The 24,387-nt window shown below is 44.4% G+C and overlaps 1 protein-coding gene across 2 annotated transcripts in view; it reads right to left on the minus strand.

The window, feature by feature from the left end:
• Window positions 1-11,004: 11,004 nt before the first annotated feature.
• rassf3 (Ras association domain family member 3) overlaps window positions 11,005-24,387 on the minus strand; it is a 183,354-nt gene continuing 169,971 nt past the window's right edge. For both annotated transcript variants that reach the window (XM_068050333.1, XM_068050332.1), the window contains 2 exons: window positions 18,803-18,918; window positions 11,005-18,263 (listed from right to left, as the gene is read on the minus strand). In XM_068050333.1, the coding sequence (XP_067906434.1) occupies window positions 18,114-18,263; window positions 18,803-18,918 (266 nt within the window). In that variant the 3' untranslated portion in view covers window positions 11,005-18,113. The remainder of the gene's footprint in view (window positions 18,264-18,802; window positions 18,919-24,387) is intronic.

Here is a 24,387-nt window from a genome sequence, read left to right on the forward strand (position 1 = left end):
CCCCCAGCAGTAGCTAGTTCCCTGAAGGTGGGAAGGTGGAGGTGGGAACATGCGGGCAGATCTACACGCCGGCAGATAGTGAGAAATTGCCACCATGCCCACCTCCAAACCTGCCTCCTCCTCAGGATGAAAATTCTTCCCAATAAGAGCTCTTAAAGAAGTGGGTAATTGTTTGAGAAGAAACAATTGAAAAGGGCTTGAGATGGAATGGAGTGAATAGATCTTTTGGAGAGTCGGCACAGGGTGTTCCTGAATGATGTTGAGTTTGATGAATATAAAGCCAGGATTTTGACCCTGTGTGGGTTTTTTTGTGGGAGTGGGTAGGGCGGGCAGGAGTCACTCACAGACTTGTCAGTGTGAAGCCAGGGCCTTTTAACTCCCAGGCCTCATTTTAATCTAAAACAAAAGCTGAATACTGCAGATGCTGGAAATCTGAACCAGAAACAAAAAGTGCTGGAAATACTCAGCTGTGGAGGGAGAAACAGAGTTAACATTTCAGGTCAATGACATTTCATCAGAACTGGGAAAGTTTAGAAGTGTAATAGGCTTTGAACAAGTGAAAGGGGGGGAGGGGGCAAGAAGAACAAAAGGTAAGGTGTGTGATAGGGCAGAGGGTGGAGAGATTAAATGACAGAAGGTTTTATGGTACAAAATAAGTAAAGGAAAAAAAGATGTGTCTGGATGAGGCGTAGGACCAGGAAAGAGGTTTTGCATATGGCGGATGAGCAGCTAGGGGCTAAATTAAAAAGCAAAAACTCAAAGGTAATAATCTCTGAGGTTATTACCTGAGCCACAAACAAATTGGCATAGGGTCAATGAGATTATACTGTTAAATGCATGGCTCAAAGATTGATGTGGGAGAAATGGGTTTCAATTCATGGGGCACTGACACCACTACTGGGGAAAGTGGGTGCTGTACAACTGAACCACGCTGAGACCAGTGTGGACAGTAGAGGGGGCTTTAAACTAAAATAGAAGGGGTGAGGGATGAAATGAGGAAGGATGTAATAATTTAAAGAGAGAGGAAAAGGCAAGAGAGTAAGATAGCAATCTTCTTCTTCTTTGGCCTCCTTATCTCGAGAGACAATGGATACGCGCCTGGAGGTGGTCAGTGGTTTGTGAAGCAGCGCCTGGAGTGGCTATAAAGGCCAATTCTAGAGTGACAGTCTCTTCCACAGGTGCTGCAGAGAAATTTGTTTGTCGGGGCTGTTGCACAGTTGGCTCTCTCCTTGCACCTCTGTCTTTTTTCCTGCCAACTACTAAGTCTCTTCGACTCGCCACATTTTAGCCCCGTCTTTATGGCTGCCCGCCAGCTCTGGCGAACGCTGGCAACTGACTCCCACGACTTGTGATCAATGTCACAGGATTTCATGTCGCGTTTGCAGACGTCTTTAAAGCGGAGACATGGACGGCCGGTGGGTCTGATACCAGTGGCGAGCTCGCTGTACAATGTGTCTTTGGGGATCCTGCCATCTTCCATGCGGCTCACATGGCCAAGCCATCTCAAGTGCCGCTGACTCAGTAGTGTGTACAAGCTGGGGATGTTGGCCGCCTCGAGGACTTCTGTGTTGGAGATACGGTCCTGCCACCTGATGCCAAGTATTCTTCAGATGCAGCGAAGATGGAATGAATTGAGACGTCGCTCTTGGCTGACATACGTTGTCCAGGCCTCGCTGCCATCGAGCAAGGTACTGAGGACACAGGCCTGATACACTCGGACTTTTGTGTTCTGTGTCAGTGCGCCATTTTCCCACACTCTCTTGGCCAGTCTGGACATAGCAGTGGAAGCCTTTCCCATGCGCTTGTTGATTTCTGCATCCAGAGACAGGTTACTGGTGATAGTTGAGCCTCGGTAGGTGAACTCTTGAACCACTTCCAGAGCGTGGTCGCCAATATTGATGGATGGAGCATTTCTGACGTCCTGTCCCATGATGTTCGTTTTCTTGAGGCTGATGGTTAGGCCAAATTCATTGCAGGCAGCCGCAAACCTATCGATGAGACTCTGCAGGCACTCTTCAGTGTGAGATGTTAAAGCAGCATCGTCAGCAAAGAGGAGTTCCCTGATGAGGACTTTCCATACTTTGAACTTCGCTCTTAGACGGGCAAGGTTGAACAACCTGCCCCCTGATCTTGTGTGGAGGAAAATTCCTTCTTCAGAGGACTTGAACGCATGTGAAAGCAGCAGGGAGAAGAAAATCCCAAACAGTGTAGGTGCGAGAACACAGCCCTGTTTCACGCCACTCAGGATAGGAAAGGGCTCTGATGAGGAGCCACCATGTTGAATTGTGCCTTTCATATTGTCATGGAATGAGGTGATGATACTTAGTAGCTTTGGTGGGCATCCAATCTTTTCTAGTAGTCTGAAGAGATCACGTCTGCTGACGAGGTCAAAGGCTTTGGTGAGATCAATGAAAGCAATGGAGAGGGGCATCTGTTCACGGCATTTCTCCTGTATCTGACGAAGGGAGAACAGCATGTCAACGGTCGATCTCTTTGCACGAAAGCCACACTGTGCCTCAGGGTAGACGCGCTCGGCCAGCTTCTGGAGCCTGTTCAGAGCGACTCGAGCAAAGACTTTCCCCACTATGCTGAGCAGGGAGATTCCACGGTAGTTGTTGCAGTCACCGCGGTCACCTTTGTTTTTATAGAGAGTGATGATATTAGCATCGCGCATGTCCTGAGGTACTGCACCCTCGTCCCAGCACAGGCATAGCAGTTCATGTAGTGCTGAGAGTATAGCAGGCTTGGCACTCTTGATTATTTCAGGGGTAATGCTGTCCTTCCCAGGGGCTTTTCCGCTGGCTAGAGAATCAATGGCATCACTGAGTTCCGATTTGGTTGGCTGTATGTCCAGCTCATCCATGACAGGTAGAGGCTGGGCTGCATTGAGTGCAGTCTCAGTGACAGCATTCTCCCTGGAGTACAGTTCTAGGTAGTGCTCAACCCAGCGGTCCATTTGTTTGTGTTGGTCAGTGATTATGTCCCCTGATTTAGATTTGAGGGGGGCGATCTTCTTGATGGTTGGCCCAAGAGCTCTCTTCATGCCATCATACATTCCTCTGATGTTTCCGGTGTCTGAGGCCAGCTGAATATGACTGCATAGGTGTTGCCAGTAGTCGTTTGCGCAGTGCCTGGCTGTTCTTTGTGCAGTGCTTCTGGCTGCTTTAAGTGCTGTGGATGTTAAATCGCTGGGGGCTTTCTTGTAGTTCAACAGTGCAATGCGCTTAGCGGCTATGACAGGTTCCAGCTCTTCATTATGGGATTGAAACCAGTCTGCATTTCTCTTTGCACTTTTGCCGTAGGTGGTCAAAGGTGACTCATAGATGGCGTCTCTGATGTGGGCCCACTTGGTCTCAGCATCCCCTGTGGGAGTGTTTTGAAGGGCTGTTACAAGTAAATTTAGAAATTTTTGTAACAGCTGTGGGTGAGAAATTCTGCTCGTGTTGATGCGCGGGTGGCCCTTCTGCTTGGAATGATGCAACTTCTTTGGTCTGAGTCTAACCTTGCTGCACACCAGGGAGTGGTCGGTGTCGCAGTCCGCACTGTGGAAGCTGCGTGTGATTTGAACACTGTTTAAGGCGGCTCGCCTTGTGACAATGAGGTCTAGCTGGTGCCAACGACGTGATCTTGGGTGCCTCCATGAAACCTGATGACAGGGTTTAGTGTGAAAGAACTGAAACAACACGGAAGGCAGCAGTTACAGGTTATAAGTCCAGATAAATTGGCGTAGAAACTGAGTGCCACGGGTTGACTTTGTCGGTGGGACAGGTCATTGCACCTCACTGGACAGCTACCGCCCGCCTCAAACCGGGCAGCCCCCGGTCAATAAGGTTCTGTCCCACCACAGTCTACCTGCTTCAATGGGTGCTTGGAGCTCAGGGTCATTGCCCGAAAGGTGGACTGATACACCGCACCAAACAACACGAAAAAAGGAAAGAAGGTACCAGCCTTTCGCTTTGCAAGCTGGAACATCAGAACTATGTGTCCTGGCCTGTCGGAAGACCTTACACAAATCAACGATTCTCGGAAGACCGCCATCATTAACAACGAGCTCAGTAGACTCAATGTAGACATTGCAGCACTTCAGGAGACTCGCCTCCCCGCGAGTGGATCTCTAGCAGAGCAAGACTACACCTTCTTCTGGCAGGGCAGGGATTCTGAAGAACCAAGACAGCATGGAGTGGGCTTCGCCATCAGAAACTCCTTGCTCAGCATGATAGAGCCTCCTTCAAATGGCTCGGAACGCATACTGTCCATCCGACTGCCCACCACCTCTGGTCCAGTACACCTACTCAGCATCTATGCTCCAACACTCTGCTCCCCACCTGAAGCTAAAGATCAGTTCTACGAGGAACTCCATAACATCATTAGCAGCATCCCCAACACCGAACACCTATTCCTGCTGGGGGACTTTAATGCCAGGGTTGGGGCCGACCATGACTCATGGCCCTCCTGCCTTGGGCGCTATGGCGTTGGAAGGATGAATGAGAATGGGCAGAGACTGCTTGAGTTGTGTACCTATCATAACCTCTGCATCACCAAGATAGCAATAAGGATAATGATAATCAGAGTGTTGCAGGAAGGGACAGTGCGTACAAACTCAAGAGCCAGCCAGCAGATAAGACTAGAGTTTTGGTCCCCACATTCAAGAAAGGATGTACTGGCATTGGAGGCGGTACAGCAAAGATCCACTAAATTGGCCTCTGGGATGAGGGCGTTGTCCAATGATGAGAGACTAAGTAAATTGGGCTTATATTCTCTGGAGTTTAGAAGAATGAAAGGTGATCTCATTGAAAGATTCTGAAGGGGCTGGATAGGGTAGACACTGAAAGATTATTTCCACTGATTGGGATTTTCGTCTCTCAGGGAATCAAGGGATATGGCGAGGGGGCGGGAAAGTGGATTTGAATCCTAAGATCAGCCATGATCGATTTGAATGGCAGAGCAGACTCGATGAGCCATATGGTCTACTCCTGCTCCTATTTCTTGTGTTCTTGTGTAGACAGCAGTATAGCATTTGAAGTAAAGGGATTAAGAAACAGGCCAGGGGGGCAACAAAACAGCAAAAAGAAATACGAGAAAAGGGAAATAAATGGGGGAAGAAGTTATGATCTCAAATTATTAAACTCAATGTTGAGTCCAGCAGGTTGGAAAGTGCCCAGTCGCAAGATGAGGTGCTGTTTCTCGAGCTTGGTTTGAGCTTCACTAGAACACGGTAGCAGGCTAAGGACAGAAAGGTCAGAGTGGGCGTAAGGAAGAGAATTGAAATGACAGGTGACAGGAAGCTCAGGGTCACTCTTGCGAACGGAAGAGGGGTTCCGCAAAGTGTTCACCCAGTCTGCGTTTGGTCTCCCGAATGTAGAGGAGGCCATATTGTGAGCAGCGAATACAGTATACTACATTGAAAGAAGTACAAGTAAATCGCTGTTTCACTTGGAAGGAGGGTTTGGGGCCTTGGACGGTGAGGAGATAAAAGCGCACGTGTTACACCCACCTACGATTACATGGGAATGAGCTGTGGGAAAGTGGGGGGGGGGGGGGGGTGGGTGTTGGTGTTGGGGGTGACTGTTCATGGGATGTGGGTATTGCTGGCAGTTATTGTTGAGAAGGTGTTTGTGAGCTGCTGCAGTCCGTGTGGTGTAGGGACACCCACAGTGCTGTCAGCTATTAACCAAATCCTGGCAATGCTCCTTGGGGGAGGTAAGTGGGGTTCCTTTGGGCTTGAATTGGCTTCAAGATGGTATGTATAACAACGAACAACTGCAGCAAATTTAACCAGCCCTGGACAGACTTGATAATGTTCATTACACCCCAGTGTGTTTTGCTTTTGGAGAGGGCAAAGTTATTTGAAAACCCGGATGTGTTTGGGACATCAGGGCCCAAATCCTGATAATCTTCTCCTTCTAAAGAACAGATGATTGATGAGAGTGCTCCAACCATTTCCAGAAATGGGCTCCCAGCAGGAGAGGAGCCTCACTGGGAGCGTTCATTCATTAAATCACTCCTACTGAGCCGAGTAAATTTGGGTGCGATTGTGAGGTCTACCATTTTACATAGAATATACAGCAAACAGGCCATTCGGCCAGTTACTCCATGGTGGTGCTTATACTCAACATGAACCTCCTCCCACCTTACTTCATTTAAAACCAGTGAGCATAACCTTCTATTCTTTTCCCCCTTGTGTTTATCAAGCTTCTTCTTAAATGTATCCATGTTATTTGCCTCAACTATTCCTCATGGTTCCACATTCTCACAACTTTCTGGGTAAGAGATGTGGGGGAATGTGAGGAAGAACCTTTTTACACAGCGAATGGTAATGACTCGGCAGTCGCTGCCTACGAGGGTGGTGGAAGCGGAGATATCGCTCATTTCAAAAGGATATTGGATGGGCACTCGAGGGAAATAAACTTGCAGGGCTACAGGGTAGAGCAGGGAATGGAACTGGACTGATTGGATTGCTCTACAGAGTGCTGTCATGGACTCAATGGGCCAAATGGTCTCCTTCTGTGCTATAATGACTCTATGATTCTAAGAATTCATCTTGAATTCCTTACTGGATTTATTAGTGACTAATTTATATTTATGGCTCCCAGTTCTGGTCTCCCCAACATGTGGAAACATCTTCTCTACATTTACCCTTTCAAACCCTTCCATAACCTTAAAGACAGCCATCAGGCCAACCTCTCAGTCTTCCCTTTTCTAGAGAAATATCATAACAAATACTCTTGAGGAACGATTAGCTGAGTTCTCGCTACACCCTGGGAGCCTGACACACCAACAGAAAGATCTGGAAGTTGCGGGCACACAGCGTTCAATGTGAATCACAAACAGCGCCTGCTGTTTCCTGATATGTGCAGTCACTGGGTGAGGCTCCCTGGAATCTCCAAATCGTAACCGGTTTGCGCAGAGTGACAAAATTGGGAAAATATCTTATTTGGACCTATAATTATCTTGGTAACTTGTGTTCAAGCAGTTTCGCACCTCAATTTACCTCTGGCAGTGCAGCACTCCCTCAGCACTCAGGTCGATGCTTCAATCCTGGTGAAGAGCTCGAACCCACAACCTTCTGATGCAGTGAGCTTGGGGTTAATTAAAGTTCTTACCATTCGAGGAGATGGTCGTGTAGAACCACACAGCAGAAGCGGCCATTCGGCCCATCGTGCTCGGTGTCAGCTTTCTGAAAGAGCTAGTTGATTAGTCCCATTCCCCATGCTTTTTCTCCATAGCCCTGCAATTATTTCCTTTTCAAGTATAAATCTAATTTCCTTTTGAAAGTTCTGATTGAATCTGCTTCCATCACCCTTTCAGGCATCGCATTCCAGATCATAGCAACTCATTATGTGAAAAAAAAATTCTCATCTCCCCTCTTGTTCTTTTGACAATTATCTTAAATCTGCGTTCTCTGGTTACGAACCCTCCCGCCCTGCAAAAGTTAATGTGCCAAATGATTCATCTGGAACTGATAAAATCAGGATTAAACTGTGATAAGAAAGCGTCTTTTAAAAATGGACAAGGGAATGACCACAATATAATATCTTCCTTTGTTCTAATCCCTTTGTTATCCAAGAATTCGCTAGTTCAAGGCAGATTTTTACAGCAGATACAGAGAAACTACCTGATCTCACTAGCATCCCCTCTTCCAGCTCCTCCACAATCCACAGCTCAAACTGGCACCTGTTTTCTCCAAGAAAGAATCAGAATGCAGGACATTAAATCCATAAACCCGTCACTTTTTTGGACAAGCACATAATTCCTGAAAGATAAATTTTAAAATCCTCCATCCTTTATTATTGAGTTCTGCTTTGAACTACTGTCGGCTTCTCACCCTCTAGTGGCCCAATAACCAACAGCAGGCACTGGCATGTCTGCTGCAAGACATTTCATTCATTAGCAAGTAATCGAATGGGTAACCGTAGCCTCAAGTTAAAGAAAAGATATGCGAAAAAGACATTTAAGAAACAATATCCCACTCTGACTCCAACGTGTCACCAAGTTGCACATCCCAATCTGTGATTATCTATCTATTAATTTAAGGGTAAATTTAGCCTCAAACATCATCAACTTCTGTATCTGATTAAATCCTGTAAAAAATCACCAACAAGTTAGCATTTAGATAGCAGTTTTAATGTAGTAAATGTAAGGGAATTTCCTCTAGTTAGACTTTGGGAAAGCCAAAGTCCTCACCTTCAGTCCCCACTATACGGTCTGTACCTTTACCGGTGATTCTAGACTCCTCCATGGCTTCTAAATCCATATCCTCTCCATCACAAAAACTCACCAGTTCCACCTCCATAATATCACCTGCCTCTGAAACCCACATTCAAGCCTTCATCATATCCACACTCGACTGTTGCAATCCTCTTCCTGTCCTCAACTCTTCCTAAACATCAACTCATCCAAAGCTCCACTGCCCTTATCTATTCTCACACCAAGTCCTGTTCACCCATCAAACTGTCCTTGCTGACTTACATTGGTTACCAGTACCCCAACTCATCCAATTTAAAATTCTCATTCTTGTGTTTAAATCCCTCCATGATCTCACCCTTATCTCTGTAACCTAGTCCAGCCCTACAATCCCTCAAGAACCCTGCTTTCCTCAGACTCTGACCTTTTGTGCATCCCCACTGGGCACCACCGTGGGCAGCTGTGCCCTCAGCCATCTCGGCTCCATGTTCTTTAACTCTGTCCTTAAACCACTCCACCACCCTCCCCTCGCTTGACATCCATTATTGTCTGCTTGAACTTCTGCAAAACACCGTGGGATATTTTTCTATAGTAAGGGTGTGATATCAAGGTAATTTGTTGCTGTATGTGCAAATCACTTGTCTTAATAGGGAATCCAAACACAAAGCACTGGTGCTGGACAGATTAATTTATATACCAAATTGCACAGTCAAATTATGTACTTCAGAAATTGATTAATCAGGAACAAAACCAGGGTAAAAAAAAATCACTTTCTTCATCTCTTTTGAACTACAAATACTGCTTGCCGATAATGTTATTCCATTCTTAATAGATAACCATTCTTAACAATACAATATTTTTACTTCCATTTTCATCTCTTCATGTTGAGGTCCAATTTTAGCCACTGAAAGGCATTTGGAAACTCATTCCGGATGACTCTAGGCCAAGTGACTATTCGACCATGGGGTGTGTTACAGTCCAGTTCTCACTCCAACATCCAGACACTAAGGATCTTCTAGAAATGGTAAAAGCTGAACAGGAGCAGATACCCTGGCCAGTCCAGTCCTCCCTAGTCCAATACCAAACCCATTATTGTCTCAACAGTTTAAATCAGAACAGGGATGAAAAATACCCGATTAAACAAATACTTTTCGAAAAATTGTACAGGTGCCAAGTTGCTGAAAATTGGCGCGAGTTTTAATCTACATTTAAGAGGTGCAATTTTTATCCAAATAAGATCAAAACCCAGACAGATCCAATGAAAATTAATTTACAGTCAGGACAGACCAGATGGAGGAGACAGACTAGTGGGTTGTTCAGAGGCAATATTTAACCAGACATAGTATTTACAGCACAGGAACAGGTCATTTGGCCCAATTGTTCGATGTCAGCTTTTTTATGTTCCACACGAGCCTCCTCCCACCCCTTTTCATTTAACCCCCATCAGCATATCCCTCTATTCTTTTCTTCCTCATGCATTTATCTAGCATCCCCCTGAATGCATGTCTGATATTCGCCTCAACCATTTGAAACAGTCAATTCCACATTCTCAGCATGCCCTCAGTAAAGAAGTTTTCCCTGAATTCCTTATTGGATTTATTATTTATTATTGGATCAACTTCTTATATTTATGGCCCCTAGTTCTGGTCTTGCCCTACAAATGTCTCTGCGTCGCCGTTACAAGTGTCTCTGTGTCGCCGTTACAAGTGTCTCTGTGTCGCCGTTACAAGTGTCTCTGCGTCGCCGTTACAAGTGTCTCTGCGTCTACCCTATCAAATCGCTTTCATAATCTTAGACCTCTAGCAGTTCGCAACAATTTTTTTCTCTCTCCAGCATTGTACCAAACAAATAGAAAAGAGAACTTCAAATGCTGAACACCAGTTACTAAGCTGGGGCTACGGCATCCAGACATTCAACCTTGGAAGGGCAATATCCTAATCATTTCCCCTGATGAATGAAGATAGATCTTCATAGATACATCAAAGATAAACAGGGCAGATTGGCACTGATCAAAGCCACATAGCTGGGTTAACAAAATCTAGGGTTCTGCATGGGCAGAATGGAGAAATGCAAGTTGTGGTGTGGAACTGACCCATACAGACCCCAAAGTCATGTGGTTAGAATGTGGATCTTGCTAACACAAGATGTAGTAGATGGGAATAGCCTAGATGTATTTAAGGGGAAGCTGGTAAACATGAGGGAGAAGAGAAGAGGATATGCTGATAGGGTGAGTTAAAATAGGGTAGGAGAAGGCTCATGTGGAGCATAAACCCAGCATAGACCAGTTGGTGGGCTGAATGATCTGTTTCAGCACTGCACGAAATATCCTGAACAATGCCGAGTTAGCTGTTTTCAATCAGGACAGAGCCGGGGCCAGTGTCTTGGCTATGGAGAGGTGCATGGTGGATGGTGGTTGGGGGGGGGGGGGGGGGGCGGTGCGGGAGTTGGGGCAGGAGGGGGGGGGGGAAACGTAAATCATCTCGGGTTACTGCACCTGACTGCTGCCCAGAGATTCTACTGAAAGACGAAGGCTTGTTGGATGTTTGAGTAACAGCATGGCTGCCCCTGACTGGAGCTGAATGCCTGCTGAGTGTGGATAGATACACAAAAGAAAACAAATACTTTGTGAGCTTTTGGCAACCTGGAAACCAAAGAGTTAATTCCATGATCACACACTCCCAGCAAGGAGGCTGTGTCAGCAGGGAGCGCAGTTCAGAGATAAGGCTGCAATCCTGGAACTCTAATTCAACTTCTTAGGAGCATATGTAATTACATCCAACATATATATTGGAGATACATAATTGTAGACACACATTGGCACTCTGTCAATCACATCTTTATTAAAATACGCAACGACAGTTTGCAAAGGCCATTTTCGAAATTCAGCATCATAAAAGGAAAACAGAACAATTCCCTAAAAAAATAAATTTGCACTTGCATCAGTATAAATACAGTAACAAAAACATTCGGTCCTACACATTACCCAAAGTTTGTGCTTTCTCCACATGCATATCCATGATTAAAAGTTCATGTCCGTTTTTGTACCCTTACGTATTTCAACACAAATAAAGTCAGTGATTTGCGTTTTCGTTTACGATTATGTGATACACAATGTGATTCAGTCCCTTTAACCGAAAAATCAGCAGCACATGATCAGATATTACAGTAGGAGTATCAGGCACAATGTTCATTGGTGCTGCGAATTACAACAAAATACAAATGCCAAATTAAAAATTTACCACTACATCCCCTTCCCCCTTTTAACAACACAACAGATTTGGTAGTGCATCACACACCTAGGCATGTCCCACAGTTGTTGAATTTTTTTTTGGCATTGGCTATACAGTGGTTTGCAACTAATTCAAGTAAGGGTAAAAAAACATTCACAGTAAAAGAACACAAAAGCAACTCAGCTGTCCTGCTCATTCAGTTCACAGCGAGAGTGCGGAGGTCCTGTAAAAAAATAAGACTTTTGTACAGTGTCTAGCTTGAAAAAAAAAACATAACTGCAACAGTTGTGTGAGCACAGTAAGAAACTTTGGTACAGCGTTTTCTTTCTAAAAGATATAAAATGGTGATCAACAGACAAAGCAGACTGCTAAATGAAAACATTAAGTCTCAATAGTTTTCTTTGGGTTAGCAAGACTCTGCAAGCGAATCCCTGATGTGCTAAAGTGCCCTAGTTTTGACTTTGGTATCAGCTGCTGCATAAATGAAACCCACTGAGCAATAGTAACCTGCCTCTTTGTCACTTGTCAGTAGTCACACCATGTTTGTTAGCCCGCCTTGCAAATGTCATGTTTGCTTCATAGTTTAAACACAGTTTAATACAGATCCCCAACCCTGATCTCTTGACTGCATAAGATTTCCCTAAGTTTTCTCAAGAGGAAATAAAAATCAGTTTATAAACAGAAAAGGCTATGACGTGGATCGAAAGATCCCCTAGAGGTCCTTTTGTCACCGCCCCTGGGTTAACAGTTCAAAAATTCCCCAGTCAATTCAACGTCCACAAACTACACCCCCACCTCCCCCCAACTCTTCCCCCCCCCCACCTCCCCCCCTCGACAGGGCTGGGAGAAGTCTGCAAAGCTTCTGTTCTCCCACATATGACACATATTTAATCGTGTTCGCAAATCACACACGCCCCATTTAATAACAACTAACCACAGTCACATCCCAAATAACTCATCATACAATTCTACTCTTTGGAAATGGTCTGAAAAAAATTAACACAATAGTAACACATTAAGTATTAATTGATCAGCAGTGTGGGCACAGAGCAAATAACTTGGGTCCAAACCATCACCCACCCACCGCTAACAAAGGTGTATGACAGGAATTAGATCACGTGCTGCCAGTCACTTGGCAAAGACGAAAGAACCTGCATTTATATAGCGCCTTTCACAACCCCCAGATGTCCCAAAGCACTTCACATCCAATTAAGTACTTGTGAAGTGTAGTCACTGTTGTAAAGTACTGGAACACAACAGAATCCCATCTTTGGAAAGGAGCTCTATGAATTAGGTGTAGTGAAATCATAAAACCCATTTAAAAATGCATATATGATTTCACTACATTGAGGGAATTTAACCTCACTCTCACACCGTGGATAAGAGAAGCGATTCGTTTACTGGTGCATGGACATGGAATTGTCGCTAACAAATTTTAAGCAAGTATTAACGTAATGCAAGGTCACTTTCTGACATTGTACACGACAGCTGGAAAAAAATCAGATACACAGTCCTGGCAGCTGCTCAGATCACTGCACTACTTGGGCAGTTAGATTTAGAATACTGCCCACAGTTCTGGTCTCCACATTAGAAAAAAGGATGTCAAGGCACTGGAGTAGGTAAGAAAAAAGATTTACAAGGATGATACCAGAACGGAGAGGTTTTAACCATCAGGAAAGATTGAATGGGCTGGGGCTCTTTTCTCTAGAGGAGACTGAGGGGTGACCTGATGGAGGTCTTTTAAGATTTTGAAAGTGTTTGATAGGGGAGATGTAGAGAAAATGTTTGGAAGACCAAAACTACAGGTCATAAATATAAGGAATTCAAGCGAGTGGTGGGAATGTGGAACTTGCTACCCACATGGAGTAGTTGAGGTGAATAGCATAAATGCCTTTAAGGGAAAGCTGGGTAAGTACATGAGGGAGAAAGAAATAGAACGATATGTTGATGAGATCAGATGAAGGGAGATGGGAGGAGGTTCATCTGGAGCAGCGTAGACCCGATGGGCCGAGCGGCATGTTTCTGCACTGTAATTCTACCTGGGGAGAAGCTGCGTTGGATTCTCTGGGTGAACATGCAGGTGTGTGGTGAATGGACGCGGAATGTTTAAGACATTTCACCAATTGATTGAAAGATGCTGGTTCAGTGCAGTGTCAGTAACTCTTACACACTGCTATTGACTATTACCCATGCTCAGGACTAGGGTTATATTTAGAGTACAGCGCAAGTTTTAACCCTCACGCAGGCACTGAGTAGCTTTGTGGTAATATTACTGGACTAGTAATCCAGACACCCGGACTAATGCTCTGGAGACATGGAGCAGGATTTTGTTCTGCCCTTGGGAGGCGGGCATGGAGGCAGGGAGGGGCAAACAAAATGGCAGGGGGTGCCGTTCCCGATGTTGCACGTGGCCCCTGCCATTTTGTCCGGGGTGGGGAGGACGGACTTGCTGTCCCAGGCCAATTGATTCTGCCTCCACCTCAATTTTGTAGAAGGCAGAGGGACCCACCTCCACTTAGAGATGCTCCCTGGCAGCCTCCTTCGGGGGCAATCCAAGCAGCAATCGCCACCCTCCAGAACGACTCCCCCCATCACCCGGCCGGGGCCTGTCTGCCCTTCCTCAGTGACCCGGGCCCCACTTACTTCTCCCAAGGTCTCCAGACTCTTCGCCTCTGCAGGTCCTCCTGCAATACCGACCATGGCCACTGCTCCTGGTGGCGCTGCCAGTGGCCGGCAGCTCTTGGAGGCAGTAGCTCATCCCTTAAAGGGACTGTGTCCCTAACGATGGGCAGTTAATTGGCTGCCCACCATTAAATAGCAACAGGGGGCCCGACAAGGGGCCAAGATAGGTTCTCTTCCCCCCCACTTTCCGGTCTGCCACTGGGATCCCCATTGCTGGAATAAAATCCAGCCCATGTTCAAATCCCACCACGACAGCTGGTGGAATTTAAATTCAATTAGTTAATAAATATGAAATAAAATGCTAGTCTCATTAATGATTACGAAACTACTGGATTGTTGTAAAAACCCATTTGGTTCAGTAATGTCCTTCAGGGAAGGAAATCTGCTGTCCTTATCTAGTCTGGCGCACATGTCACTCCAGATTACAGCAATGTGGTTGACTCTTACCTGCCCTCTGAAATGGCCTAGCAAGGCATTCAGTTGTACCAAAGCACTACAGAAAAAAAAATTGCACAGTGGGTGTACCTGAACCACATGGGCAGCAGCAGTTCAAGAAGGCAGCTTGCCACTAACCTCTCAAGGGTAATAAATGCTGGCCTTGCCAATGATGCCCACATCCCAAGAATAAATAATAAATAAAAACTAAACAGAGTGGATTATGGCAAGACTTGCAGCTGCGTCTAGTTTAGGATGCATTTAGGCAAGGTTATTAAAGGTTAGCGAGCCAAGGAGGGTAAATGGAGTTAAAATCAGCCATGATCTAATTGAATCGCAGAACAGGCTTGAGGGGCTGAATGGCCTACTCCTGTTCCCAAGTTCCTAATTAATCATTTTAGGACTTTTGTTTTGTTTTATGAACACCCAGCATAAACTGTCCTGGAAAATCCTCCTTTCAGTCATTTTAACAAACACACTATGTTAAACTATGCTGCACATTTACCTCTCCTTGGCTGGTAACACTACAAGGCTAACTGGAGAGCAGCAATACGCATTTTCCCCATAGAATGAAATGCACATAAAGCTTCACCTGGGTCTTTGGTTTAATCTGAGAAGTGAGATCTCTGATGTCCCTTACTGCGCCTCACAATATACCACTCACAATGCAACACAGCCTCACTTATAGTACAACTGCTTTAAGTGTTATAGGAAGAACTAAAGGAACAATTAGCAACCAAACAGCTCCCACAGCATCACATATTTTGCTAGAGCATTTCATTTACCAAATCGCCACACTTATGTTTTCAAAAAATCTACTCTCAATTAGAAATAATCTGAAATATTCCATGACCCATGCAACCACCTTGTTTGAATTTAACGCAAACATTTCAAAATGTTGACAGTCATTCACTTTTAAGCAGTAATTTAGTAGTATTTGCAAAGATAAATGTCAAGTTAATACACGGACTCAATTCACTGCCTGGTTTGTTGCGCTGATAACCAGGACCAGTTGTTTCACCTTGTCCAGAGCAGTAGAATCAGAGAACATTAATCTGCGGAAACAATATTTCAGTGAGCGAGTGGTCGATCTATGGAACAGACTCCCTCAGGAGGCGGTGAAAGGGGTTAGTATTACTTCAACGCAAATTAGATCATGTTCTTTCATTTTATACAGTATGGGAGCAATTTATGAAGGGCAGGCAGGAAAGTGGATTTCGGGCCACAATCAGATCAGCCATGATGTTATTGAATGGCAGAGCAGGCTTGAGGGGCCGAATGACCTACTCCTGCTTCTTATGAGACATGACATGGGGAAAATGAGGAAAAAGCTAACTTTGGACCTATGGTTCCCAAAGCTCTCCGCCACTGAGTGTTTGGGTCTGGTATAGACTAATTGAGAGATTCAACAGCAACATTATCTTTGCATCATGTGACGACCAGGATAGCAGAAGGCAAACGTGATGAACCTGGTCTTCTTTCCATCTAGCAGTTCCTTTAATCTGCAAAACATTCTCTCAGCTGGACAACATTAATTTCTCGATCCTTAGACTGGTCACTTACAAAGTTTGTTTTCTTTTGCCTAGGCCATCAGTTTAAGTGGCTTTCACAAACTTACTGTAAAGCATATTGGCGCTGAAGCACAATGGGTGATAGAATTGGCAATCAGCCTTTAAGAAAAGTAACTGGATGTTACAGAATCACGTGACAATTCTACAAAGAAACTGCTGGCCCAGAACAGTGAGCCTCATCTCGAGAGCCTAGTGCAGACATTTTGATAGCTCAGGAGGTCAGCCAAATGACACATTATTCTGGTAGCATTTGTACTTGAAAAAAATCCGCACATAATGACAGGATGATGGAAATGACTAAAATTCCTAATTTTCGACCAATTGCTTTAAGACCTGGCCAACATAATGTACATCCTGTAACCTCTTCTATTGCCTAAACCCTCCCAGAACTCTATGTTCCCCCATTTTTGGCTTCTTGTCTATTCCCTTTGGACCGCCACTGGTGGTTGCTCGTTCAGCCATCTAGGCCCCAAGCTCTGCAGTTTCCTCCCTAAACCTCTTCCCCCTTGCCAATGCTCTCTCCTCCTTAAAACCTACCTTTTTGACCAAGCTTTTGGTCACCTGTCCTAATGTCTCCTCCTTTAGTTCAGGGTCAAACCTGTGGTCTGAAAACACTCCTGAAAAGCACCTTGCGTAATTTCACTACATTAAAGGCGCTATATAAATATAAGTTGTTATTTTGCTCATGAGCAGTTGTGCTGAGCTCAACTGTTAAGTATTCCCCAAATGTTGGTGCGACTTTAACCAAAGCACACACATCCATTCACTTGGTCCCACAGTGACTGCATATCTGTAAACAGGGAACCTGATGCCATGAGTACGAGGGTAAAACTAGCAACTCCCAAGGGAGCTGTCCTGGAGGAGATATCAAGTGCCCACAAACTGGCTGTGCTACAAGTGGCCCCATTGTTGCTGCTGCTATACTTACAGAATGATATCAGCTAAGGGTTGGCACCCTGAGGGCACTGTGCAGTTGTAATCAATGCACTGCAGGATTACCAAAGCAAAGTTCTGTTTAGGGTTATACATGAATAAAGTGTTTCAAGATCATTATTAACCTGCTATATCACATAAATCAAGTTACTTTCTTTAAATCCAAGTTTGTTCCCTCCTTGGTTTTTTACATCTACCTGGTCATGTAACAAATCTATATCCATCTCTGTACAACTCTAATTTCTCATTCTATAAAACAGCACATCCTTGCCTTCAGACCATTTTATTTATCCCATCTATAATCATTATCACTTTCTCACCATCACTACTTCCCTTAGCCCTTCTCCAACATACTAGATCAATGGCCTCCTACCACTCGATCATTTGGTCATTCCAATTATTTCAATCCATTTCCATCCTGTCAATAAAGCTCTTAATTAAATACCAATTTTCACCTTGGAGCAATGGTCCACATGTAAAAATTATAATTTAAAGTATAATAGAGTATTGTAAAAAAAAAACATTCTGCTCTGTATGTTTTCTCAGTGTAGGAGATCACAAAAGGTTACCCTTCACAATGCCCAGAAAGGTGAGCAGTTTGAAAGGAACATTGTACAGTTTTCAGGCTAAATATTGTCATCCCGTGCTTATTTGTTATCAACAGGAGCAGAACAATAAAGTCACAAACCAGGGTGTTAGATGTTGCCCTGTGTACACTGACGCACTAAAACCACCATTGTAAATGCTTTACATGCAAAGTGCACACAAGGACTTCTCATCGCTATTACAGTACTTCTTATGGAGCCATCCAATCAGTGAGAGGCAGTCAGCCAATTTATAAATAACCTTCTGATTGTCCGTAAACATGTTGTTTGTGCAAGCAAAGTTAGGTGACGCAGAGAAGGTCTGGTTCTTGAACAATCGATCCAATGTTCTTGGTGCACACAGGTAGCTTACTCAAAAGAGAAGTCTTCATATTTGAACTCCACTCCTGTTGGTGATACTTGCACATAGTCTCTGTTTGAAGCATGCCCTCCTTATTATGAGCATGCCTCCCTTGCCATTTCCCTCGACCGGGTTAACCTGGTTTTCCAGTTGCTCTCAAGGCCTCTTCAAGCTTGGTTCTGAAGTTCATATAGCGCCTCTTTAAGTGCTTAAATTGATCATCTTCCTCTTTAGCCAAAATACGCAAGAAGTTCTGTAGCTCCGGAAGACTGAAGGCTTCCCACTGAAGAACAAGCAATTTGATCAGAGTCACAATGTAAACAACTGTTCAAAAAGCTAAAGACAAAACTGAACTTGAAGCCAGAAATAAAAGTAGAAATGAATAGCAGATTGATGAACATCTTTACACAACACCCACAGAGATAATCCACACTGATGTAGAGGCTTGAAGATCCATGTAGAGGATCCTAGACAAGCCTGAAGAACTCAAAAAACAAATCAGTTTGTTAGGACCTTTGGCAACTATTTCTGAAAACTAAAAGACTGGGAAAAGGGGCAAGATGGGCCAAACAGCCCCTCTTATCTGGAATTTTCTTGTGAAACAGAATAGGTTATCGTTTTGGGTCTGACTCAGTTCTAATGAAAAATTACTCTTGAAACATCTACCTTCTCATCAACCCACTGTGTGTTTTGGTTAAAACAAATATCCGATTTCTTTGGAGTGGCCTGGTATTAAGATGCAACTTTTTTTTGTCTAACACTTTGCTTTTGGCTACAGAAAAAAAATTATGACCACAAAGAGATGGAAAATGGGTTACTTACCAGAACTTCCCCAGTCTCATGCTCACGGAGGACAAAACTCAGAGCGCCAGAGCTGGGTCCTGCAAGCAAACGTAAGTAAAGAGGATGTTCGGCATCCAGCAGTTTGCTCGTGTGGACTGCAAATGGAAGAGAGAAACAAGATGGGTTTGACGGACAAGTGTTTGGTGCCATAAAGGCTCTGAAGTTCCTGGGGTTACACTCTGCTGGTGCATGTGCGGTGGAATGGAATCACCCCCCACCACCCCCCCCCCCCCCCGCCCCCCAAGCCCCTACCACCCCCCACAGCTACTTCTACTCTGAGAGTAATGTCATCAATGGAAGTAGCCTTACTAGGTTGTAATATTCTTGGGAGTATCATAAATATCTGTTGGTCTAGCTAGTTCAACTGGAGCAATTCTACCATTAAAGGCCGCCAGCACAAGTTGAGCTGGAGAACTAGTCCTATATTCACAAAAGGCATTGTAGTAACTCATTGAACCACATAAGGAGCTCCTGGATTCTTATGTAGACCTAGGCCGGGTAGGTCAGCGAGCACAGGGCTCATGGGTGAATGAGACGAGGTGCAGGTTAGAATAGAGTGTTATGATCCCCGTGGTGATCACCAACAAACCCAATTTAGCAAACAAATTTTACTTTAACACTGAAACCAAAACCAACATTAATTAAACATGAACTGGCAGTTAAATCAAATATTCCTCTAAGACACAAAAACCCAACAGGAAAGGTGAATCAACTGTGGCTAAGACAAAAAGTTAAGGACTGCATTAGGTCAAAGGAAGTTGCTTATAAGGTCGCCAGAAAAAGTGGTAAGCCCGAGGATTGGGAGCAATTTAGAATCCAAAGGAGGACTAAGAAACTGATAAAGAAAGGGAAAAGAGATTATGAACGTAAGCTAGCTAGAAACATAAAGGCGGACTGTAAAAGCTTCTTTAGGTAGGTGAAAAGGTAATGATTAGCAAGGACAAATGTGGGTCCATTGCAGGCGGAGACAGGAGAGTTTGCGGTGGAGAATGAGGAAATGGCAGAGAGACTAAACAATTACTTTGTGTTTGTCTCCACAGAAGAAGACAGAGAAAATCTCCCAGAAATATTAGGGAACCAAGGGACTTTAGAAAATGAGGAACTGAAAGTAATTATCAATAAAGAGGTAGTACTCAAAAAATTAATTGGGTTGAAAGTTGATAAATCCCCTGGACCAGATGAGCTATATCCCAGAGTATTGAAGGAAGTGGTTATAGAGTTAGTGGATGCATTGGTGGTTATATTTCAAAATTCTATAGATTCTGGAAGGATTCCTGCAGACTGGGAAGTAGCAAATGTTTATTTAAGAAGGGAGCGAGAGAGAAAATGGAGAACTGCAGACCTGTTAGGCGGCACAGTGGCGCAGTGGTTAGCACCGCAGCCTCACAGCTCCAGCGACCCGGGTTCAATTCTGGGTGCTGCCTGTGTGGAGTTTGCAAGTTCTCCCTGTGTCTGCGTGGGTTTTCTCCGGGTGCTCCGGTTTCCTCCCACAAGCCACAAAGACTTGCAGGTTGATAGGTTAATTGGCCATTATAAATTGCCCCTAGTATAGGTAGGTGGTAGGGAAATATAGGGACAGGTGGGGATGAGGTAGGAATATAGGATTAGTGTAGGATTAGTATAAAATGGGTGGTTGATGGTCGGCACAGACTCGGTGGGCCGAAGGGCCTGTTTCAGTGCTGTATCTCTAAACTAAACTAAACTAAGTAGGGAAAATGCTAGAATCTATCATAAAGGATGAGATAATTGGACACTTGGAAAATAATATGATTGGGCAGAGTCAACATGGATTTGTGAAAGGGAAATCATGTTTGACAAACCTGTTGGAATTTTTTGAGGATGTTACTTGTAGCATAGATAAAGGAGAACCAGTGGGTCTGGAGTATTTGGATTTTCAGAAGGTTTTTGGTAAGGTCCCACGCAAGAGATTAGCAAACAGAGCACATGGGATTGGGGATAATATACTGGTATTGGGGGTACTATACTGCAATGGATTGAGAATTGGTTAACAGACAGAAAGCAGAGAGTAGGAATAAAGGGTCATTCTCAGGATGGCAGGCTGTTACCAGTGGGGTACCGTAAGGATCGGTGCTGGGGCCACAGCTGTTTACAATCTATATAAATGATTTGGATATGGGACCAATTGTAATATTTCCAGATTTGTGGATGACACCAAACTAGGAGGGAATCTAAGTTGTGAGGAAGATGCAAAGATGCTTCAAGGGGATTTGGACAGGCGAAGTGAATGGGCAAGAACATGGCAGATGGAATATAGTGCGAATAAATGTGAAGTGATCCACTTCGATAGAAAAAACAGAAAGGCAGGGTATTCCTTAAATGGTGAGAGCTTGGGAGTCAGTTGCCAGCGTTCGCCAGAGCTGGCGGGCAGCCATAAAGACGGGGCTAAAATGTGGCGAGTCGAAGAGACTTAGTAGTTGGCAGGAAAAAAGACAGAGGCGAAAGGGGAGAGCCAACTGCGCAACAGCCCCGACAAACAAATTTCTCTGCAGCACCTGTGGAAAAGCCTGTCACTCTAGAATTGGCCTTTATAGCCACTCCAGGCGCTGCTTCACAAACCACTGACCACCTCCAGGCGCCTATCCATTGTCTCTCGAGATAAGGAGGCCCAAAGAAGGGAAGCATTGGTGTCCAAAGAGACCTCTGTGTCCTTGTTCATAAGTCACTAAAAGCTACCATGCAGGTGCAGCCAGCAATTAAGGCAAATGGTCTGTTGGCCTTGATTGCAAGGGGATTTGAGTACAGGAGTAAAGATGCATTGCTTCAATTGTGTAAAGCCTTGGTGAGACCGTACCTGGAGTATTGTGTACAGTTTTGGTCTCCTTATCTAAGGAAGGATATACTTGACATAGAGGGAGTGCAACAGAGGTTCACCAGACAAATCCCTGGGATGGCAGGATTGTCTTATGAGGAGAGATTGAGGAAACTGGGCCTGTATTCTGTTTCGAAGAATGAGAGGTAATCTCATTGGAACTTACAAAATTCTTACAGAGCATGACAGGGTAGATGTGAATAGGATGTTTCCTCTGACTGGTGAGTTTAGAACAAGGAGACATGGTCTCAGAGTAAGAGGCAGGCCGTTTAAGACTAAATGAAGAGGTATTCCTTGACTCAGAGGGTGATGAATCTGTGGAAGCTCAATCATTGAGATGTTCAAGTGGTTTGTAGTGTTGTGTTTTCTTCTTTACGTAGAGCTGTTAGGCAGATCAATAAGTCCTCTTAAGGATAGACGCAGGCTTGATATTCAGGTTCAACGTAACACTCTTTATTAACTTAACAATTTACATTCTATGAGCTCTACATGTTACTCAGGTCCAGGTCTTGTCCATGCTGCTATGTGTGCTCTGTCTGCAGGCCATGTGCTCACTGTCCCTTTTAAAGATGGCGTCTCCTGCATATGTATATATGTGTGATGACATCATCTGTTACATCAGTAGCCTGGTCTCTTAAAGGTAAGGTTACTTGAAGGTGAGGTCACCACTACACTACATTGCACGGTTTAAGCTGGTTAACGTCCTGCACAGCCGGAGACCCCAAATCTTGCTTTTTGCAAATCTAGGTTCCCTGCTTTCAGTTAAGTGGGATGTGTCCCCTACAGGTGTGGGGGATGTAGGGGAGTGAGGGGGAAGAGAGAGAGCACCTGCACAATATCAAGCAAACCAGAAACCTACAGCTGAGTGGAGGTTTCTCAGGGTAATGGATTTGTGAGTGTGTCAGATACTCATTTAACCAGAGCAGAGACAGGGAGGGCCATTTAGTCCATGCGAATTTATCTGTAAGAAAGACCCTGCAATACCCCCATCACAGCCGATAACTCTTTAAAAGAGAACAATTTATAAAACAAGTCTGCCTTTTTCACAGCCCAGAGGGAGCATTTTTTTCTTCTTAAAAAGAACAATAGCGCTACTGCTTTGGACCTAAATGTCACTCTGCCTAGTATTCAATGTGTTCATTCAAAAAGGATAAAGCTTATGTAAGTTGAGCCTGAATAGACCTTTTATTCACCAAATTTGGTACCTGTAGGCTTTTTTAATGTTTAAAAAACACACAGCAGTGCATTATTCACTGCACTTTAGCACTAAATATAAAAGTACAAGAGGCTGATCACAGGATCACAGAATTGTTACAGCACAGAAGGCCGTTTGGCCCATCATGTCTGTGCCAGCTGTCCGAAAGAGCAATTTACCTAGTGCCACTCCTTGGACGCCTCCCCGTAGCCCTGTACATTCTTCCTTTACAGATAATAATCCAATTCCCTTTTGAATGCCTCGATTGAACCTGCCTCCACCACACTCTCGGGCACTGCATTCCAGTTCCTAACCACTCACTGTGTGAAAAAGTTTTTCCTCATGTCTCCATTGCTACTTTTGCCAATTACCTTAAATCTGTGCCCTCTCCTTCTCAATCCCTCCACCAATGGGAACAGTTTTTCTCTATCTACCCTGTCCAGACCCCTCATGATTTTGAATACGTCTATCAGATCATCTCTCAGCCTGCTCTTATCCAAAGAAAAGAGTTCCAACTTCCCCAATCTATCCACACAACTGAAGTTCCTCATCCCTGGAACCATTCTTGTGAATCTTTTCTGGACTTTCACCAATGCCTTCACGTTTCCTAAAGCGTGGCACCCAGAGCTGGACACAATACTCCAGTTGAGGTCAAACCAGTGTTCTATACAAGTTGAACATAACTTCCTTGCTTTTGTACTCTATTCCCCCATTAATGATTCCTTGGATGTTGTATGCTTCATTAACCGCTCTATCAACCTGTTCTGCCACCTTCAATGATTTATGCACATATACACCCAGGTCCCTCTGCTCCTCTTCCCCCCGTTAGAATTGTACCCTTTAATTTATATTGTCTCTCTGCATTCTTCCTACAAAAATGAACCACTTCACACTTCTCTGCATTAAATGTCATCTGTCACTTTTCCGCGCATTCCACCAACCTATGTCCTTTCGAAGTTCTATACTATCCTCCTCACAGTTCACAATGTTTCCAAGTTCTGTATCATCTGCAAACTTTGAAATTGTGCCCTGTACACCAAGGTCTAGGTCATTAATACAGATCAGGAACAGCAAGGGTCCCAACACCGACCTTTGGGGAACTCCACTACAAACCATCCTCCAGTCTGAAAAACATCCGTTAACCACTACTCTGTTTCCTGTCATTCAGCCAATTTCATAACCATGTTGCTACCATCCTTTTTATTCCATGAGCTGTAACTTTGCTCACAAGTCTGTTGTGTGGAACTTTATCAAATGATAAACAGCAGGAATCAAGCATTCCTTTATGTACTATCTAACAGATGGAATGAATACTTCAGTCAATTTGTTCAAATCAAATTTGAAAGAATTACGATTTTTTTCCTCCTGGCATTAACATTTTGTGTGAGAAGTGGTGGAAAAAGAGAGCAAAACAGTGGGATTGAAAATTTAAGATGACACACCCAGTGCAGTACTGAGGCAGTGTTGCACCGTTGGAGGTGCCATCTTTCAGATGAGATGTTAAATCAAGGCCTGTCTGCCCTCTTGAGTGGAGGTAAG

The sequence above is a fragment of the Heterodontus francisci genome, chromosome 18, assembly GCF_036365525.1.
Source record: "Heterodontus francisci isolate sHetFra1 chromosome 18, sHetFra1.hap1, whole genome shotgun sequence".
NCBI lineage: Eukaryota > Metazoa > Chordata > Chondrichthyes > Heterodontiformes > Heterodontidae > Heterodontus > Heterodontus francisci.